The sequence below is a fragment of the Lepidothrix coronata genome, unplaced genomic scaffold, assembly GCF_001604755.1.
Source record: "Lepidothrix coronata isolate B3197 unplaced genomic scaffold, Lepidothrix_coronata-1.0 Scaffold23, whole genome shotgun sequence".
Taxonomy (NCBI): Eukaryota; Metazoa; Chordata; class Aves; order Passeriformes; family Pipridae; genus Lepidothrix; species Lepidothrix coronata.
Genome location: NW_016690203.1, coordinates 7636617 through 7653869, shown reverse-complemented (window position 1 = coordinate 7653869; position 17253 = coordinate 7636617). Strand labels below are relative to the sequence as shown.

The 17253-nt window shown below is 51.5% G+C and overlaps 1 protein-coding gene across 1 annotated transcript in view; it reads left to right on the top strand.

Annotated features, from left to right (window-relative positions):
- ASH1L (ASH1 like histone lysine methyltransferase) overlaps nt 1-17172 on the top strand; it is a 57206-nt gene extending 40034 nt beyond the window's left edge. Inside the window, exons 12-27 of the mRNA XM_017808470.1 lie at nt 556-664; nt 852-1013; nt 1205-1299; nt 1539-1696; nt 2735-2887; nt 3312-3366; nt 3469-3601; nt 4796-5044; nt 6315-6401; nt 6676-6766; nt 11218-11356; nt 12018-12190; nt 13284-13450; nt 14355-14395; nt 15010-15311; nt 16168-17172. Of these exons, the coding sequence (XP_017663959.1) occupies nt 556-664; nt 852-1013; nt 1205-1299; nt 1539-1696; nt 2735-2887; nt 3312-3366; nt 3469-3601; nt 4796-5044; nt 6315-6401; nt 6676-6766; nt 11218-11356; nt 12018-12190; nt 13284-13450; nt 14355-14395; nt 15010-15311; nt 16168-16259 (2206 nt within the window). The 3' untranslated portion in view covers nt 16260-17172. The remainder of the gene's footprint in view (nt 1-555; nt 665-851; nt 1014-1204; nt 1300-1538; nt 1697-2734; nt 2888-3311; nt 3367-3468; nt 3602-4795; nt 5045-6314; nt 6402-6675; nt 6767-11217; nt 11357-12017; nt 12191-13283; nt 13451-14354; nt 14396-15009; nt 15312-16167) is intronic.
- Nucleotides 17173-17253: the final 81 nt, after the last annotated feature.

The following is a 17253-nucleotide window of genomic DNA, read 5'->3' as shown; positions in this document are numbered from 1 at the left end:
AGATGGGATGTTGGGAAGAAATTCCTCCCTGTGAGAGTGGGGAGGCCCTGGCACGAGTTGCCCAGGGAAGCTGTGGCTGCCCCTGGATCCCTGGAAGTGTCCAAGGCCAGGTTGGACAGGGCTTGGAGCAAGCTGGGCTGGTGGAAGGTGTCCCTGCCCGTGGCAGGGGGTGGAACAAGATGAGCTTCAGGTCCCTCCCAACCCAAACCATTCTGTGGTTCTGTGATTTTGAGATGAGTTTGGTGCTCAGTGGAAGATTTCAGTCTAGGAGGGGGCCTGAGTGCTGGCAGTGGACAAGCTGATTTCTTGTGATAACCAGGACAGTTTGTAGCTTTTCCTGAAAGCACAACTTCCTCCTCTCTGTAAACGTTGTGTTCACTTTTTGGCTTTCAGGGTTTATTGTAACAGATAAATGAGAGAACTGTACAGGTGAAGAACAGGCACGACCCAGGGCACAGCAGAAGTGTTGCTTCCTGTCTCTGACAGTCCCACTGTGTGGACAGAGAGGATTTCAGGTGTAATCCTGGGGAATGTTTGCTGGTGTTTTCCCTGCAGGTCCGTGAACGGTGTTTATCGGATCGGGCTCTATGCACTCAAGGACATGCCTGCTGGGACTGAGCTGACCTACGACTACAACTTCCATTCCTTTAACGTTGAAAAGCAGGTAAAGATCCCACGGGGAGACCTTAAAAAAAGTGTCACCCAGGGCCAACAGTTCTGTAAAGCTGAAGGTCCGTTAACAAAACCTGTCGTGTTGTATTTGGCAGAAGAGGTTCTTTGGAATGCTGAGGGAGGATCGAAATGTTTGGGGGTTTATTTGATTTATTTTTTCTCTTCCCCCCCCCCCAAAGCAACTCTGCAAATGTGGCTTTGACAAATGCAGAGGGATAATTGGGGGGAAAAGCCAGCGCATGAATGGACTTTCAAGCAAAAGCAACCAGCCTGTGAGCACCCACAGAAGGCCTGGACGGTCGAAAGAGAAGAGGAAGTCAAAGCACAAATTAAAGAAGAGGGTAAGTATTAAAGACAGAGTTTGGGTGGGTAGAGGTTAATGGGAAATCAGTCTGTGCCATCAGACCAAAAACTGGTGTGTCTGTACGTGCAGCAGAGCAGTGCTGCAGGTTCTGTCTCAGGGACTGCTCTGAGTGCTTTGCTGAGCTCTTGGCACAGTTTTTCCTGTCTATCAGAACCATCTGTTTTCCAGAGGGGCCACATCCCTGAGGAACCCAGTGAAAGTGTGAACGCCCCGACCAGGCTGACCCCTCAGCTGCAGATGAAGCCCATGTCCAACAGGGAGAGGTAAGGGAGGGTTTCTGGGGGACTGGCCTCAGAAATGGAGTGTTGAGCAAACACTGGTGCATCTCGAAATGCCTGAGGATGCAGCTCTGAGTTCCCCTCTAACCCAGCCAGGCTGGAGTTCCTCCCCACTGAGCAGAGAAGGCACAGAGTGTACCTCTGAATATCCAGCTTCTCCCCCGCGTTAAGGAATTCATTTCTCAGTAAAAAGTGGTCCTTGCATCCCTTCCTAATTCCCGTAGGAATTTTGTGCTGAAACACCACGTATTTCTGGTACGAAACTGGGAGAAGATCCGACAGAAGCAGGAGGAGGTGAAGCACGTCAGTGACAACATCCACAGCACGTCCCTGTACACCCGCTGGAACGGGATCTGCCGCGATGACGGGAACATCAAATCAGGTGAGACCCCTCAGGGGCTGCCCTGGGAACCCAGGTGGTCTTTAACCTCTGTAGAAATCCGGTGTAGGGTCACTGCAAGATCCATACACCTGTTGTAAGACGTGCAGGGGATGCTGCTCGGGTAAAGGCACTCAGGGGTCTCCTGAGTCCTGGCAGGAGGTGCCACATCTGGTGTTTCAGCAGGAGGGGTCTGTCAGAGCGTGGTATTTAACATTGTGCCATGGTCTAGTTGACAAGGTGGTGATCAATCAAAGGTTGGTCTGGGAGGTCTTTTCTAAACGGTTCTAGGATATAATTCTGTGATATGAGGAAGAAATTCTTCCCTGTGAGGGTGGTGAGGCCCTGGCACAGGTTGCCCAGAGAAGCTGTGGCTGCCCCATCCCTGGAAGTGTCCAAGGCCAGGTTGGACAGGGCTTGGAGCAACCTGGGCTAGTGGGAGGTGTCCCTGCCCATGGCAGGGGGTGGAACAAGAGGATCTGTGAGGTCCCTTCCAACCCAGGCCATTCCATGACTGTGATTCTGTGACCATCCATGGTTGGGTCCTGACAGAAGAGGGGCTGTTTTCTGCTCTCTGTATCCCTAGACCAGAAACAGTTGTGCTGACTTTGAAAATTGTCATCTATCCTCATAATTTTAGAGCTTTTTGGCTCTAAATGGGAATGGGACAAAATACAACTATCAGGGGAAAATTAACCCTGCTCCAAAAAGGAGGACCATCATCCTCCCAGCCAGGCAGGATTGGGCCCCCACTGTCAGGTACAGGAGAAGGTGGGCAGTGAGTGTTTGGGGTGAACTCAATGACATGTTTTATTTGCTCCAGCAACATAAAACATTCCAATAACCAGCTGATTAAACTGATTAAAATTTAAGTTTAGAGCCCTGAGCAGTGAGAGCCGACTTGGGAACGGCAGCCGACGCCTTGTGCTGCTCCAGCAGCTCGGGAGACGCGTTAATCTTAATGCTCACGGGTGGAGGTGCTGTGATTTGATCTCTGGTGGGTTTTTTGTTTAGAGGTGACTCTTTTCTGCCCTCCCCCAGACGTGTTCATGACCCAGTTCTCAGCCCTGCAGACGGCCCGCTCGGTGCGGACGCGGCGCTTGGCGGCGGCCGAGGAGAACATCGAGGTGGCTCGTGCTGCCCGCCTGGCACAGATCTTCAAGGAAATATGTGACAGCATCATATCCTACAAAGGTGAACCTGGCACTCCTTAAAAAAAATCTCCGTGGGGACGTTTTCAGCCTCTGGAACAACAGACTCTCAGAATAGAAGATACTAGAAAAAGATGGGATGTTGAAGAACTCTTTTTTTTTTTCCTTCCCCACTTACCTATAATCACTTTGTTTTATCCTCAACCCCCTCCTCTACCACCAGAACCCTCATATGTTGCTGTCCTTTAAAACTGATTTTTCAAAATTTCAGCAAAAATCAGAGTTGCAAGGACACTGTCCTTCATTTTGATACCTGTGGTCTGATTGCAGCCACCAGCGTCTAGAAATGCAGAAGCATTTTAATTTCCCAGGGCTCAGTTAGCAGAAAAGCCTTTTTCTAACCCAGATTACTTGTATTTTTAAGTTTTACTCCAGGAATGTCCCTAAGCTGTGTGTCCCTGTTGCAGATTCCTCCAGGCAGGCGCTCGCAGCTCCTCTCCTGAACCTGCCCCCAAAGAAAAAGTAAGTGCTGCCTTCCCAGAACATCCCCGAACGTTCCCTGATGGATTTGCACGGCTGGAATTGCTCATGAACGTGACACTGTGCCAATGTTCCCCCCTGTAGAAATGCAGACTATTACGAGAAGATCTCTGACCCCTTGGACCTCGCCACCATTGAGAAGCAGATCCTGACTGGCTACTACAAAACTGTGGAAGCTTTTGATGGGGACATGCTGAAGGTGTTCAGGAATGCAGAGGTGAGGCTCCCTCTGGCCTGAGAGCAGGGATGTGACCTCCTTTAGTGCTCTTGCTGACTTACAGTAGCAAAGGAAGAGAAATATCTTGGAGGAGGAGAACTTGTGCTGATCTGTTCCTGGTGAGCCCTCGAGAGCAATCCATGTGCTTTTTGATTGCCTTAGGTCAGGCAGAGAGAAGGTCAAGGACATGCATGAATAGCTCACCTAAACAAATTCCAGTTCCTTCTGGAAGCAGCACCTTGTTCTTCAGTGTCAGATGTCAGAGAATCACAGAATCGTGGAATGGTTTGGGCTGGAAGGGACCTTAAAGATCATCCAGTTCCACCCTCTGCCCTGGGCAGGGACACCTTCCACTAGCCCAGGTTGCTCCAAGCCCCGTCCAACCTGACCTTGGACACTTCCAGGGATCCAGGGGCAGCCACAGCTTCTCTGGGCAACCTGTGCCAGGGCCTCCCCACCCTCCCAGGGAAGAATTTCTTCCATAGATCCGACGTAAATTTAGTCTCTGTCATTGCGAAGCCATTCCCCTTGTCCTGTCACTCCAGTTCTTGAGGAACAGCCCCTCTCCAGCCTCCTTTTAGCCCCTTCAGACACTGGAAGGTGCTGTGAGTTCAGCACACAACCTTCTCTTCTCCAGCCTGAACATTCCCACCTCTCCCAGCCTGTCTCCAGAGGGGAGGTGCTCCAGTCCCCTTATCAACTTCGTGGCCTCCTCTGGGCTTGCTCCGACAGCTCCATGTCCGTCTGATGTTGGGGGCACCAGAACTGGCCACAGTATTCCAGGTGGGGTCCAGGAGAGCAGAGTAGAGGGGCAGAATCCCCTCCCTGGGCCTGCTGCCCACTGCCTTGGATGCAGCCCAGGATCCCCTTGGTTTCTGGGCTGTGAGGGTACAGGGACGGGGCAAGCTGAGTTTTTGGTCACCCATCACCCCCAAGTCCTTCTCAGTCCCTTCTCCACCCACCTGGTGAGAATAAGGAGTGGGATGGAGAGGTGCCCCCCACATTTCAGAGGATCAGCCGGGTCAGAAAAGCCCTCTGAGCTCACCGGGCCCAACCTTCGACCCCACAGCCCCTCGACCCCACAGCCCCTCGTGTGGCGTTTGGGGCGCGGCCGAGGGCAGAGCCAGACCCCTCCCGGCTGCACCGAAAGCGCAGGGCTGGAAACGAAGCCCTCGCCGTGTGTTCTCCCCTCAGAAATACTACGGCAGGAAGTCCCCCACGGGCCGCGACGTGTGCCGGCTGCGCAAGGCCTACTACAGCGCCCGGCACGAGGCGGCCGCGCAGATCGACGAGATCGTGGGCGAGACGGCCAGCGAGGCCGACAGCAGCGAGACCTCGGTGTGCGACAAGGACAACGGGCACGAGAAGGACGAGGACGTCATCCGCTGCATCTGCGGCCTCTACAAGGACGAGGGGCTCATGATCCAGTGTGAAAAGTGCATGGTGAGGCAGGGGCAGCCCAAAATGGAATCCCTCTCTTTTTCTCTTCTCCACCACCAGCAGTTTCCATGTAGTAGCATAAATTACCTCTGCAGCCCTTCATTTCCTCTCCCCAATTATGGAGGTGCTGTTTTCACAGAGGAAATGCAACTTGCATTTCTGTGTAGAGGAGCCCTTGGGAGAGAGAAATTTATTTCAACAGTTTGGGGCTTCCACTGCATCTGTGGACTTTAAAAGGACGAGGGGCTCATGATGCAGTGTGAAAAGTGCATGGTGAGGCAGGGGCAGCCCAAAATGGAATCTCTCTCTTCTCTACCACCAGCAGTTTCCATGTAGTCAGTGCATGAATTACCTCTGCAGCCCTTCATTTCCTCTCCAGAAGAGAGGAGATGCTGTTTTCACAGAGGAAATGGAGATGCTGTTTTCACAGAGGAAATGCAACTTGCATTTCTGTGTAGAGGATCCCTTGGGAGAGAGAAATTTATTTCAACAGTTTGGGGCTTCCACTGCATCTGTGGCCTTTACAAGGGTGGGGGGCTCATGATCCAGTGTGAAAAGTGCAGATCCAGTGTGAAAAGGGAACCCAAACCACAGCCTGCTCTCTTTTCTCCATAACCAGCAGTTTCCATGTAGTCAGTAGCATGTTACCTCTGCAGCCCTTCATTTCCTCTCCAAAAGAGTGGAGATGCTGTTTTCACAGAGGAAATGCAGCTTGTGTTTCTATGTAGAGGAGCTGGAACTGCCACAGCTCCTGCCCTTGGGAGGGAGAAATGAATTTTGACAGTTTTAGGCTTCCACTGCATCCGTGGACTTTAAAAGGACGAGGGCTCATGATGCAGTGTGAAAAGTGCATGGTGAGGCAGGGGAGCCCAAAATGGAATCTCTCTCTTTTTCTCTTCTCTGTGACCAGCAGTTTCCATGTAGTCAGCAGCATGAGTTACCTCTGCAGCCCTTCATTTCCTCTCCAAAAGAGAAGAAGTTGTGTGTTCAAAGGAAATGCAACTTGCATTTCTGTGTAGAGGAGCTGGAACTGGCACAGCTTCTGCCCTTGGGAGAGAGGAATTAAATCCAACAGTTTTGGGCTTTTACACACGCAGTTGCCTGGGGATCCTGTCTGTCTTCTGATGTGCTGTGAAATAGTTCAAAGAAAACCTTGACTTTCCTTTCTGAAGCTTATTGTCTTGCTCTCCTTAATGTTTTTTGAGAAAAGGCAGCTTGTACACACAGCCTGTCCCAGGACTCTGACTGAGCTGGGCTGTGCCTGTCTCCCCAGGTCTGGCAGCACTGTGACTGCATGGGTGTGAACTCGGACGTGGAGCACTACCTGTGTGAGCAGTGTGAACCTCGGGCTGTGAGCAGGGTAAACTCTCCTTCCTTAACACAGTTATAAACTGAGGCAGCTCCTGCATTTGCATTTATTGGGGTTGGTAAATGCTGGGTTCTCACTTTCTTGCGTTTCTCTTAATTTTTCTCACTTCTTAAGTTTCTCCCTTCCTGTGTCTGCCTTGGTTTGGGTTCAGTCCCGGGAGGGCTCAGTTCTTCTCTGCATGATTCCAAAAGGGTTTCAGCCCCATTTTGGGACTGATGCTGTTGGGCAGCTCGGGAATCCCTCCCTTCTTTGTGTTTCCATGCAGGAGGTCCCCATGATCCCTCGGCCCCACTATGCCCAGCCTGGCTGTGTTTATTACATCTGCCTGCTGAGGGACGACCTGCTGCTCCGCCAAGGTACGTGCTGGGCTTTCCCCCAGAGTGGGCAGGGATTTCTGGCATCACCCTGTCAAAAAGCCTCTCATTTTTCACAAGTGGAAGCTGCTCTCTGTGATGCTGGGAATGGCACACAGTGAAAGCTCTCACAGGCTGTTGATGGAGAAATGTTAATTACCTTGAGTGCAGACTCCTCTGGCCAGGGCAGGAAGATGCCGAGCCAACTGCTGGTAGTTAACATTTAGAAGTAAAGGCCAAGAAGGCTGTTAGACCTTCAGTATTTTGGTGCAGAATGGTCATTAAAACACTTAGCTCATTGCTTGTGTGTTCCCTAAAGCTTATCTCTCTAGACAGTGCTCTGAAGCCCCAAATCTCTCCCAGGCAGCTGCCAAAGCCACATAATTCAGTTCACTGATAAGTACTTTTTAAATTCATCCTACAGATACACACAAGGTTAGAAAAAAGCCTTTATCATTATGAAGGAGCTGCTCTTAAATGAGTAAAACCAGCTGATATGTTTGCTAGAGGGGAATAGAAGAGACTTCAGGAAAGTGGAGAATTAAAAAAAAAAAAAAAAGGTCAAAGAACAGCATATCCTTTATCCCATTTGCAGGATTCTGGAGTTTCATTTAGTCTTCCTTGGTGGTGGTTGCTCTGCACTGTCCTCTCCAGAGTTCAGCCATTGGGTTTCTCATGTGTTTTTTTGCTGGAGAGTAACTCACTTCCAAGGGCTGGGTCAGAGCTGGATTTCATGTTCTCTGTTGGAATGGGGGACGTTTGATCTGGGGTTTGTGGCATCTCCCAGGCATTCGGAGCACTGAGGTCACTTTTGTCATGACACACTGGGTTTTACTCGGGTACCTCTGATCTGATCTTGGTGACTTTAATGAGGGAAATGTCCTTTAATGAGAGAAATGTCCTTTAATGAGGGAAATGCCCTTCTTGTGGCTGAGCCCTGCATACCATCAGCAGGGGACAGAGGGGACCAAACTGCCACTCTTGGGCCCCAAATGCCTCTGCAGGTACAGGGGATAGATTAAGCAAGTTGTACAACCAGAAGGTGCTGGGAAGGAACACACAACTCCAGCAGGAGGAGGGAAAATCCGTGGATTCGTTGCTGGTCTCCAGTTCCCCACCCAAAGTTCTGAGGCACAACCACAGGACCTGCTGTGCTGAGGGTGTATCAGGCACTTAAACAGAGGGAGAAACAGCTTTTTACTCCCTCTGGTTTCCAAAAGGCCCCCTAATCACACATTCTGAGTCAAAAACATGGCCTTACACACAGAAAGGTGTGTGGATTTACATTTTTCCTGGGTGTTGTGTATTGGAAAAAGCCTGGAAACACAGTTGGGGCCCTCAGCCTGCCTGGGCGAGCTGCACCCTGGACTTCTCTGCCACTTCCAAGCTTGAGGGCTGATGTTTTGGAGGAACAAGGGTGAAAAGCTGTGTGATCACACTCTGCTGTGATCAAATCCCTCTCCTTCTGAGGGCTCTCAGGGAGGGCCCCTCAGTCCGTGGTCAGAGAACTTGTTTTTTGATTTCTTGGCAATTCTGCTGGAGGTTGTTGGGTTACACCACAGGTTCCTCTACCGAAATTCCCCAGCACCTAAACCCAGGAGATGATGGGTATAGATCTGACCAGCTGGTCCATCACATCCTGCAGAGGGAACACAGAGTTCTGCCTCAGATAGGAGTTGAGAAACTGGAGTCAGAATGGATCCTGGAAAACCCACAGAGCCAGGAACTGCCCCTTGTCATCACCCCCGAGGCACCAGCAACACCTGCTGTGTTTCTTCCTTGGAAAACCCCCTTTTTGGGGCAGAGGGGCAGCTGGTTCATAGTCAGGAACCTCTGGATAAGCTGGAATTGGAATCATCTTTCCTGATCCTTCGGGCTGGAGAGCATTTGTGTGCATCTCTTCCCGAGTGCTCCTATTTCAGTCAGGCACAAGAAGTGCTGGGTTTGCTTTATTCTCCTGGAAGAGGTCAGGAACAAGGGTTGAGAACAGCTCATTTAAAACTAGGTGGTTTAAAATTAAATGGCTTTATTTACATTCTGCTTGGGGCCAGCAGCTGCTCTCAGCATGGACCTCTTCATGAGTCTTTTATGGAACCCACCTCCCTAATTGCTGTGAAAGTTCCCCTCAGTGCTGTGAAGGGAAGCTGTTGTTATCCCAGCTTTAGTTCAGGTAGCAATAAGACACTGAGCTGTGTGCTGTGATCACCATGCTGGAGGGAAGGGATGGATCCAGAGGGACCTGGGCAGGCTGGAGAGGTGGGACCATGTGAAGCTCATGGAGTTCAACAAAGTGAAGTGCAGGGTCCTGCCCCTGGCCTGGGACAATCCCAGGCACAGCCAGGCAGGCCTGGGAGGGGATTCTGCCCCTCTGCTCTGCTCTAATGAGACCTCACCTGGAGCACTGTGTCCAGGCTGCCCCCAACATCAGAAGGACATGGAACTGTTGGAGCAAGTCCAGAGGAGGCCACAAAGTCAGTGAGGGGACTGGAGCCCCTCCCCTATGGAAACGGGCTGGGAGAGCGGGGAATGTTCAGGCTGGAGAAGAGAAGGTTGTGTGGAGACCTCAGAGCACCTTCCAGGATCTGAAGGGGCTGCAGGGAAGCTGGAGAGGACTGTCCATCAGGAACTGGGGTGACAGGACAAGGGGAGTGGCTTCAGACTTAAAGAGGGCAGGGTTAGGTGGGATATTGGGAAGAAATTCTTCCCTGGGAGGGTGGGGAGGCCCTGGCACAGGTTGCCCAGGTGGCTGCCCCATCCCTGGAAGTGTCCAAGGCCAGGTTGGACAGGGCTTGGAGCAACCTGGGCTAGTGAGAGGTGTCCTGCCCATGGCAGGGGGTGGCACTGGGTGAGCTTTAAGGTCCCTTCCAGCCCAACCCATTCCATGATTCCCTGATTCTCAAAGCTGCTGCAGTGGGTGAGCACAGGATCATCCCCAGCCTGGCCCTCTGCTCTGTGCAGGTTTGTGTCAGTCTGTCTTCAGGCCATTTTGTATTTAATCCAGCTGGAATAAAACTCCCTTTCTCCATCCTACAACTTCCTACAAGCTACTATTTGTTTACTAGGAGTCCTGGTTATCCCAAAGGTTTCAGAGCTGGCTCCATGGCAGTGCCTGTGTGGAACCTCATCCCCTCTGGTTTAGCTTGGAGGTTTTATTTTTCCATAATGTTTTGTGTCCACTGTTACAGCAACAGGGACAACATCAAACCTAAAAGTGATTTTTGCACATGAGGAGTCCTTAGGAGCATCTTTTACACTTAGTCCAGATTGATAAGTGAGAATATATTTATAAAAATAGAATTACTTATCCTTCACTTTAATCCTAAACTTGGTTATAACAAAACTGAGGTGTTGATGGACCTGAGGCCACGTTTCCCTGGCATTTTGTTCCTAAGTTATGGAAGTTACAGCAACAGAACCTGCTAATGAATAACAGCAATATCCATGGAAGGAAAACAGCCACAACTGCACATACCCAAAATCAGGGGGAAAGAAATAGGGGGAAAAAAACAGGAGTCATTGCAATGTAATGAAAACAGAAGAAAAATGTTCTACATGAGTCAAAAAGGCCAAGGGAGCATCAGAAATTGTTATGCACAAAGTAACAGAGTGGCTGTGCCATTCTTTTTATGACCTGGGACCTCCCAGGTTTTTGTTCACTGAGAGGTAAATAACAAGAGATGGAAGCTCTTCCATCCCTGCAAGTGTCCAGGGCCAGGTTGGATGGAGCTCTGAGCAGCCTGGGCTGGTGGGAGGTGTCCCTGCCCAGGGCAGGGGTGGAATGAGGGGGTCCTTAAGGTCCCTTCCAACCCAGGTCATTCTGAGATTCCGTGATTTCACAGGTCAGAGCAGAAAAAAGTAAAGAGTTAATTCACTCATGGGACAGAATTGATAAAGAGAAGTTTAGGGACCTCTTTAGGGGTTGCACTTGGCAAAGACTTTTTGAGTTGCCAGCAGTGCCATTTTGTTCAGCCCTTTTTGCATTCTCTGCCTTTCCTGAGCTCTGCATCTCATTGGAATTCTGCTGGAATAACCAAAGGCTTGGGGCTTGTCGGGCCAGGATTTCTTTTCTCAATAATAATCTTCCCTCTGAGTATCTTCTCTCTCAAAGATTTATTCTTTAAACATTGAAGCCGCCGCTAATTCCTACACATTTTCCTAATCACAGCTGACTTTGTTCCATATCCTTTGGTCTGTCATCGTAGATTTTGATGCCTTACAGGTTGTTTTCAGTCTGGGCATGGAAAGTTAAGGGTATTTCCCCTGTAAAGCTGTTGTGAGAAACGTCACCGTGGCCTTTGCAGGTTCTGCAGTGGGTTTGCATCGTTCTCTATAATCCAACATCAGGGACCTCTCCTGTTGGTTCTGATGACACCTTTATTTGCTCCTCTGGTTTTGGAGAGCTGGGAACACGCCCAGCCCTTCCCAGGTGTGTGTTTTGTTTCCCCCTGTGCCAGGTGACTGTGTGTACCTGATGAGAGACAGCCGCAGGACCCCCGACGGGCACCCCGTGCGTCAGTCGTACCGGCTGCTGTCCCACATCAACAGGGACAAACTCGACATCTTCCGCATCGAGAAGCTCTGGAAGAACGAGAAGTGAGTTCAGCCCCCACACACCCCACCTGTCAGGGCACAGGGGTTCCATGGAAGTCCTGCCATGGCTTAAAAAGGCAGGAGTGAGCACGTGGTGTGGGTGCAGAGGGGATTCACCTGTCTCTGCTTGTGCTTGTGGGAGCTTGGAGGTTTGAGGTACAAGCTGATGAGCTTTCCTCGGTGTTGGAGCAGGCTGAGGGTTCCCAGTGGCAGCTGTGAGGTGGTTCAGTGCCTGTGACAGCAGCACAGTCAGTCACAGTCACAGTCAGTCACAGCCACAGTGTGCTGTGCCTGTGGAAACCACGCCGGGGGGGTTTGATGGGAACAGAAATGAGACACAAGGCAAAGGGAGCCCCAGAAATTGTTATGTGCAAAGCAGCAAAGGGATTGTGCTGCTCTGTAACCTCCCAGGGTGTCTGTCTCGTGCTCTGTGCTGCTCTCACATCCCGTGGCACACAGAGGATCCCACTGGATGAGCAGGATAATCAGATCTGAACCATCTTTTCTGTGACCAAAGCCCTGCCCACCCACAAAGGACTGCAGGGGTGACTCCACTTCCCATCACAGTCCTTGCCAAAGTGCAGGAGAGGGAATTCAGAATGGAGGAGGGCATGAAGTTGTACCAGGGGCTCATTTCTGTCCCCCCTCCCCTTTCCCCCCCCAGGGAGGAGCGTTTTGCCTTCGGCCACCACTATTTCCGTCCACACGAAACCCACCACTCCCCGTCCCGCAAGTTCTACCACAACGAGCTCTTCCGGGTCCCGCTCTACGAAATCATCCCCCTGGAGGCCGTGGTGGGCACGTGCTGTGTGCTGGACCTGTACACCTACTGCAAAGGTGAGCACAGAACAGGGACACGGCTCCGGGAATTTGGGCTGTCGTGGTTCAGCCCCAGTTGAACCACGGTGGGAGGAGAGGGGGGGCTGGAAAAAGGTAAAATCCCAGGGGCTGGGATAGGAATAGCTGGTTGAAATAAAGTAAAATATAATAATAATAGCAGGAGTAGTAATGGAAAGGGAGATTGCAGAAAGAGAGAGAGGTATGCAGTACCTGAAGTGGCTACAAGGAAGCTGGAGAGGGACTCTCCATCAGGAACTGGAGTGACAGGACAAGGAGGAATGGCTTCAGACTGAAAGAGGGGAAATTTAGGTTAGATGAGGGGAAATTCAGGTTAGATATAGGGAAGAAATTCTTCCCTGGGAGGGTGGGGAGGCCCTGGCACAGGTTGCCCAGAGAAGCTGTGGCTGCCCCTGGATCCCTGGAGTGTCCAAGGCCAGGCTGGACAGAGCTTGGAGCAACCTGGGACAGTGAAAGTTGTCCCTGCCCATAGCAGGGGGTGGAACAAGATGGTCTTTAAGTCCTTTCCAACCCAAACCATGCCATGATTCCATGAATAAACCCCTGGAAGCACAGTACAGTCCCCACCTGGTGCCTGGGCCGAGAACTTCTGAGCACCAACCAAACATCAGGGTGTGACCAACATTATCCTCATCCCAGACACAGGCACAGCTGAACCAGCTACTGGGGCAAAATTCACTTTACCCCAGCAGGAACCAGGACATGCACTGGAACAATCCTGCTGTCCAAAGGCCATGGGGGACGTTTGCCTGTTCTGGAGCTGAGGACACACAGTGGCTTTGCCCCAGGACAGGGATTCCTGTTTTAAGAGGGACAACGCTGCTGGAATTGTGGTGGGCAGGGAAGAGAAAGTGATGGCAGTGGATAATTGTTTTTGTGGAAGTTTGGCTGCTGTTTGATCAGAGTGTGTGGATCCTCCCCTGGAACTGAACCAGCAGCGTGTCCTGTTGTGGTTCCAAAGGAGAGCAAACGGGGACACTCCGACACTGCAGCGCTGGGCTGGGGCAAAGCACGTGTTTCCCCCTCAACCTGATGGCTGTTCTTTCCTGTGTGCTTTGTCCTGAACCCCCAGGGAGGCCCAAGGGGGTGAAGGAGCAGGATGTGTACATCTGTGACTACCGCCTGGACAAGTCAGCTCACCTCTTCTACAAGATCCACCGGAACCGCTACCCCGTGTGCACCAAGCCCTACGCCTTCGACCACTTCCCCAAGAAACTCACCCCCAAGAGAGACTTCTCAGTAAGTGGGAGTTCTCTCAGCTCCCTTACCTGGCGTTAGAAGGCTGGACAGGGTTTTGGAAAGCCCCTGAGTGCTGGTGAAGGAAGCTTGGTGAGCCCAAGGGAGCTGACCCCGTAGGGGGGGATCAGCCTCTGCTCCCAGAGACAGGACGAGAGGAAACAGCCTCAAGCTGTGCCAGGGGAGGGTCAGGTTGGACATCAGGAAGAGTTTCTTCATAGAAAGGATTGTCAGGTGTTGGAAGGGGCTGCCCAGGGAGGTTTGGAGTCCCCGTTCCTGGAGGTGTCCCAGGAAGGCCTGTCCGTGTCTCTCAGTGCTCTGGGCTGGGGGACAAGGTGGGGATGGGGCACAGGGTGGGCTGGATGATCTTGGAGGGCTTTTCCAGCCTTAACAATTCCATGATTCTGTCGGCATGCACAGTCTGGGGGGAAAAGCTGGCTTGAAAGCAAACTGGGAAAGAAAACTGAGTGTAACAGAACCTGCAGTTGAGAGGCAAAGAGGTGCTGAAGGGGTGGGGATGGGTGAGCTCAGAGATGGTCTCCAGGGCAGCACTGCCCTGTCTGAGCACAGAGATCTGCAAACCTTCTGTTCTCCCTGGAGCAGAGCTTTTTGTAGTGGCTTTGGAGGTGGTTCCAAACTTGTGCTGTGCAGAAAGCAAAGGGGATTTGTACCATGATGGTCTGTGGCTTGAAATTTATTTAGAAGATAGGAAAAATCGAGTAAGTCTGGCTCTGATTTGTCCTTACTACGTGATTATTCCTTCTCCTTTGGAGCTGTCTGATGTGTGAGACACGCCAGCATTCCCAGGGTGTCCTGCACTGGTGTTTCCAGAGTGTTTGATAGACCAGCACTTCCTTCCACTGTGAATTTGCTTTGGTATTAACCACAGTCTTTGTTGCTGTTGCAGCCTCATTATGTGCCAGACAACTACAAGAGAAACGGAGGCAGGTGAGTGTCACCTCCCAGATTGTTTGGGGAGAAGAGATGAGAGAACCCTGTTTGTGGTGTTCACTCTCCTCCTGCCCATTTCCCCTGGGGGTTGTGGAAACCTCGAGTTTAAATTATTTAAAGCTCTCTAAGCTTCCAGAGAGATAAAAGGGAACAAGGGAGGAGGGAGAGCCTAGAGAAGTGTTCCTTAATAATGCACATCAGGAAGAGAACAGGAGCCATTTGAAAGTCAGCAAAAGCAGCTGAGTGTGGAGCTGCCCAGCAGAGGAGGCTCCTCCTTCCCACATGGAGGAGCCCAGATCCCAGTTGTGCTGTTCCATGTCTGTCAGAGGCTGTAAAAACACCCTCCGAGGGCCGTGGCTGTTCCAGGAAAGCCCCAGTAAGCTCTGGGCTGAGCTTCTAGAGACAAAAACCTTCCCAAATGGAAATAAGAAGCCATTTGTTTGTCACAGCTGCCTTTGTGGGGTGCAGACAAGGCTGGGGGGGACCCGGGGGTGTGATGGGTGCAGGGACTGAGGGAAGTGATGAGCTCCAGAGGGCAGTCCTGGCCTCGCCGGGAACCGGCCTCTTAGGTGAGGGCCTGAAAAAAACCTCTTTAAACCCTTCTCCTCCAGGTCATCCTGGAAATCAGATCGCTCAAAACCACAGATCAAAGACTTAAACCAAGAGGAGGACGCTCTGCCCCTGATGGAGGAGGTGCTGGGAGCCCCAGAGCAGGTGCCAGGGGAGCTGCCCGGCCCCGAGGAGCCCGACAAGGAGCCGGTGCCCAGCGAGGGCTGCGAGGCAGAGAAGAAGGGGGAGGAGGCCCCCTCGGACACGAGGCAGCTCTGCAGCCCCGAGGAGAGGAGGCACCTCCAGAGGGAGAGGCTGAACCAGATCCTGCTCAACCTCCTAGAGAAAATCCCAGGGAAAAACGGTGAGAGTTCAGGCTCAGGTCTGGGTTTGCTTCGCTGGGCACTGTGTTGGTAGAATTATTGTGATTTATTTAAAAATTTATTTATTTATTATTTAAACAAAATTTATTTGTTTAAAATTAATTAGTTTATTGCTGGTGGGCATTAGGAACAATCAGGTGGGGTTTTTTTGCAGCCACGTTTTCCTTTGCAACAGAAATGCAACTAAAACCCAAGGGAAGTTTCTTGCCACTTGACACTGTTTTGTATAATATTTTCGTATAATATTTTTGTATAATATTTTTAATAATATTTTTGTATAATATTTTTAATAACCCCCCCCCATCATTCCATGTTTACAACTGGGGAACTAACAGATATGCCAAAGAAGAGAATTTGGAGAGTCTCTTTTGACCTTTTATGAGCTTTTCTTGGGTTCTGAGCACCTGCTGGAGGTGCTGTCTGAGCTGTGGGTGCTCTGGTTAAATGTGTCTCTGCTTTCAGTTTTAAAGCCTGGGATGAGCCCTGTCCAGTCTCTTCCATGTCCTGGCAGTGCCCAAACAGTCATGGAGTGATGAATAATCGGGGCTGGGGGGGTCTTTGGGGGTTGTCTGGTCCAGCCATGGCTCAGGGCTAAATTCAGTCTCGGGTGTTTTGGACATATTGGGATATTGGATACCAGTGTGGATGGAAATACCCCTCAAATAACCAGGAATAAAGGACCAGGAAAGCTGCTCCTCCTGTTCAGGACAGGGCTGGACGGGGCGGGGATGGGTCCCAGCTTGGACTCGACGGTCCAGGGGGTGTTTTCCCCGCTTCCCGCCGGTGCAGCAATTCCCAATCCCCCTTTTTTCACCGCGGGCCCGTGTTTCCTTGCAGCCATCGACGTCACGTACCTGCTGGAGGAGGGATCGGGCAGGAAACTGCGGCGCCGCACCCTGAGCATCCCCGAGAGCAGCTTCAGGAAGTGACCGCGGGGGCACCCCAGCTCGGGGGCTGTGACCTGGGGGGGCTGCCGAGCCCCCGGAGCCGCGGCCCGACCTCCTCCGTGCCGGCCCAGGGGGAGGAGGCGGCCGCGAACTGACGGAACTCCAAACAGCAGCACTTCCAGGGGCCGGGGCGCCGCCCTGCCCTGCTCTGCAGTGCTCTTGGTGTGTGTGTTGGTGGGCGTGCCTTGTATTGATGTTAGGTACTGAGGAAACCTCGTGGTTTTATTGTCCAGGGTGGTCACATTTAATTTATTTTTTGCTTGATATTCCCACTCAGAGGAAAAAAAACACAAACAAACAAACAAAAAAAAATAATAAAAAAAAGAAATTTAAAAAAAAAAAAGAGAGAGAGAGAGAGAAAAAAACCTGGGGAGGTGAGAGGAAAAAAAAAAGGACTGAGTTCCTCTGAGGGGGGTGTTCCCCACGGTCACTGAGAACCTGTGGCTGTACCAGCACCCCAGGGAAGGGAATCCGGAGGGGAGGGGGAGAGGCCCAGTGGCTCAGAGTGAAAGGCTGCCCCAGAAAAGCCTCTGATTTGCACAAGTTCCAAGAAGAGAAGCCCGGGGGTCGCCGTGGGCCGGTCCCTGTGCTCTGTGCCAGGGAGGAGCTCCCAGAGGGCCCGGGAGAGCGGGGCAGGAGCGCTGGGATGAGGCACCGGGATGAGGCACCGGGATGAGGCACCGGCTGTGCAGGGGGGAGGGGAGGGAGGGGCGGGGCGTGAGGGGTTTTTTTGGGGTCGTTTTCGTTCTTTTGGGGTTTTTCCCCCACCCCCCACCCCCGCTTTTTTTCTGCAGAGGAGTTTTCTAAAAAGCGAGTCGGATCCTGACGCCGCCATTGGTTCTTTTTTGGATAAGCTGTGGTTTTCTCGTGTGTCTCGTGTGTTGTGCAAATTTAATCGTGTGTTGTGCAAATTTAAAAAAAAAAACCTGTTGGGAAGGAAAAAAAAAAAAAAAAAAAGGAAAAAAAAGCGAAAAAA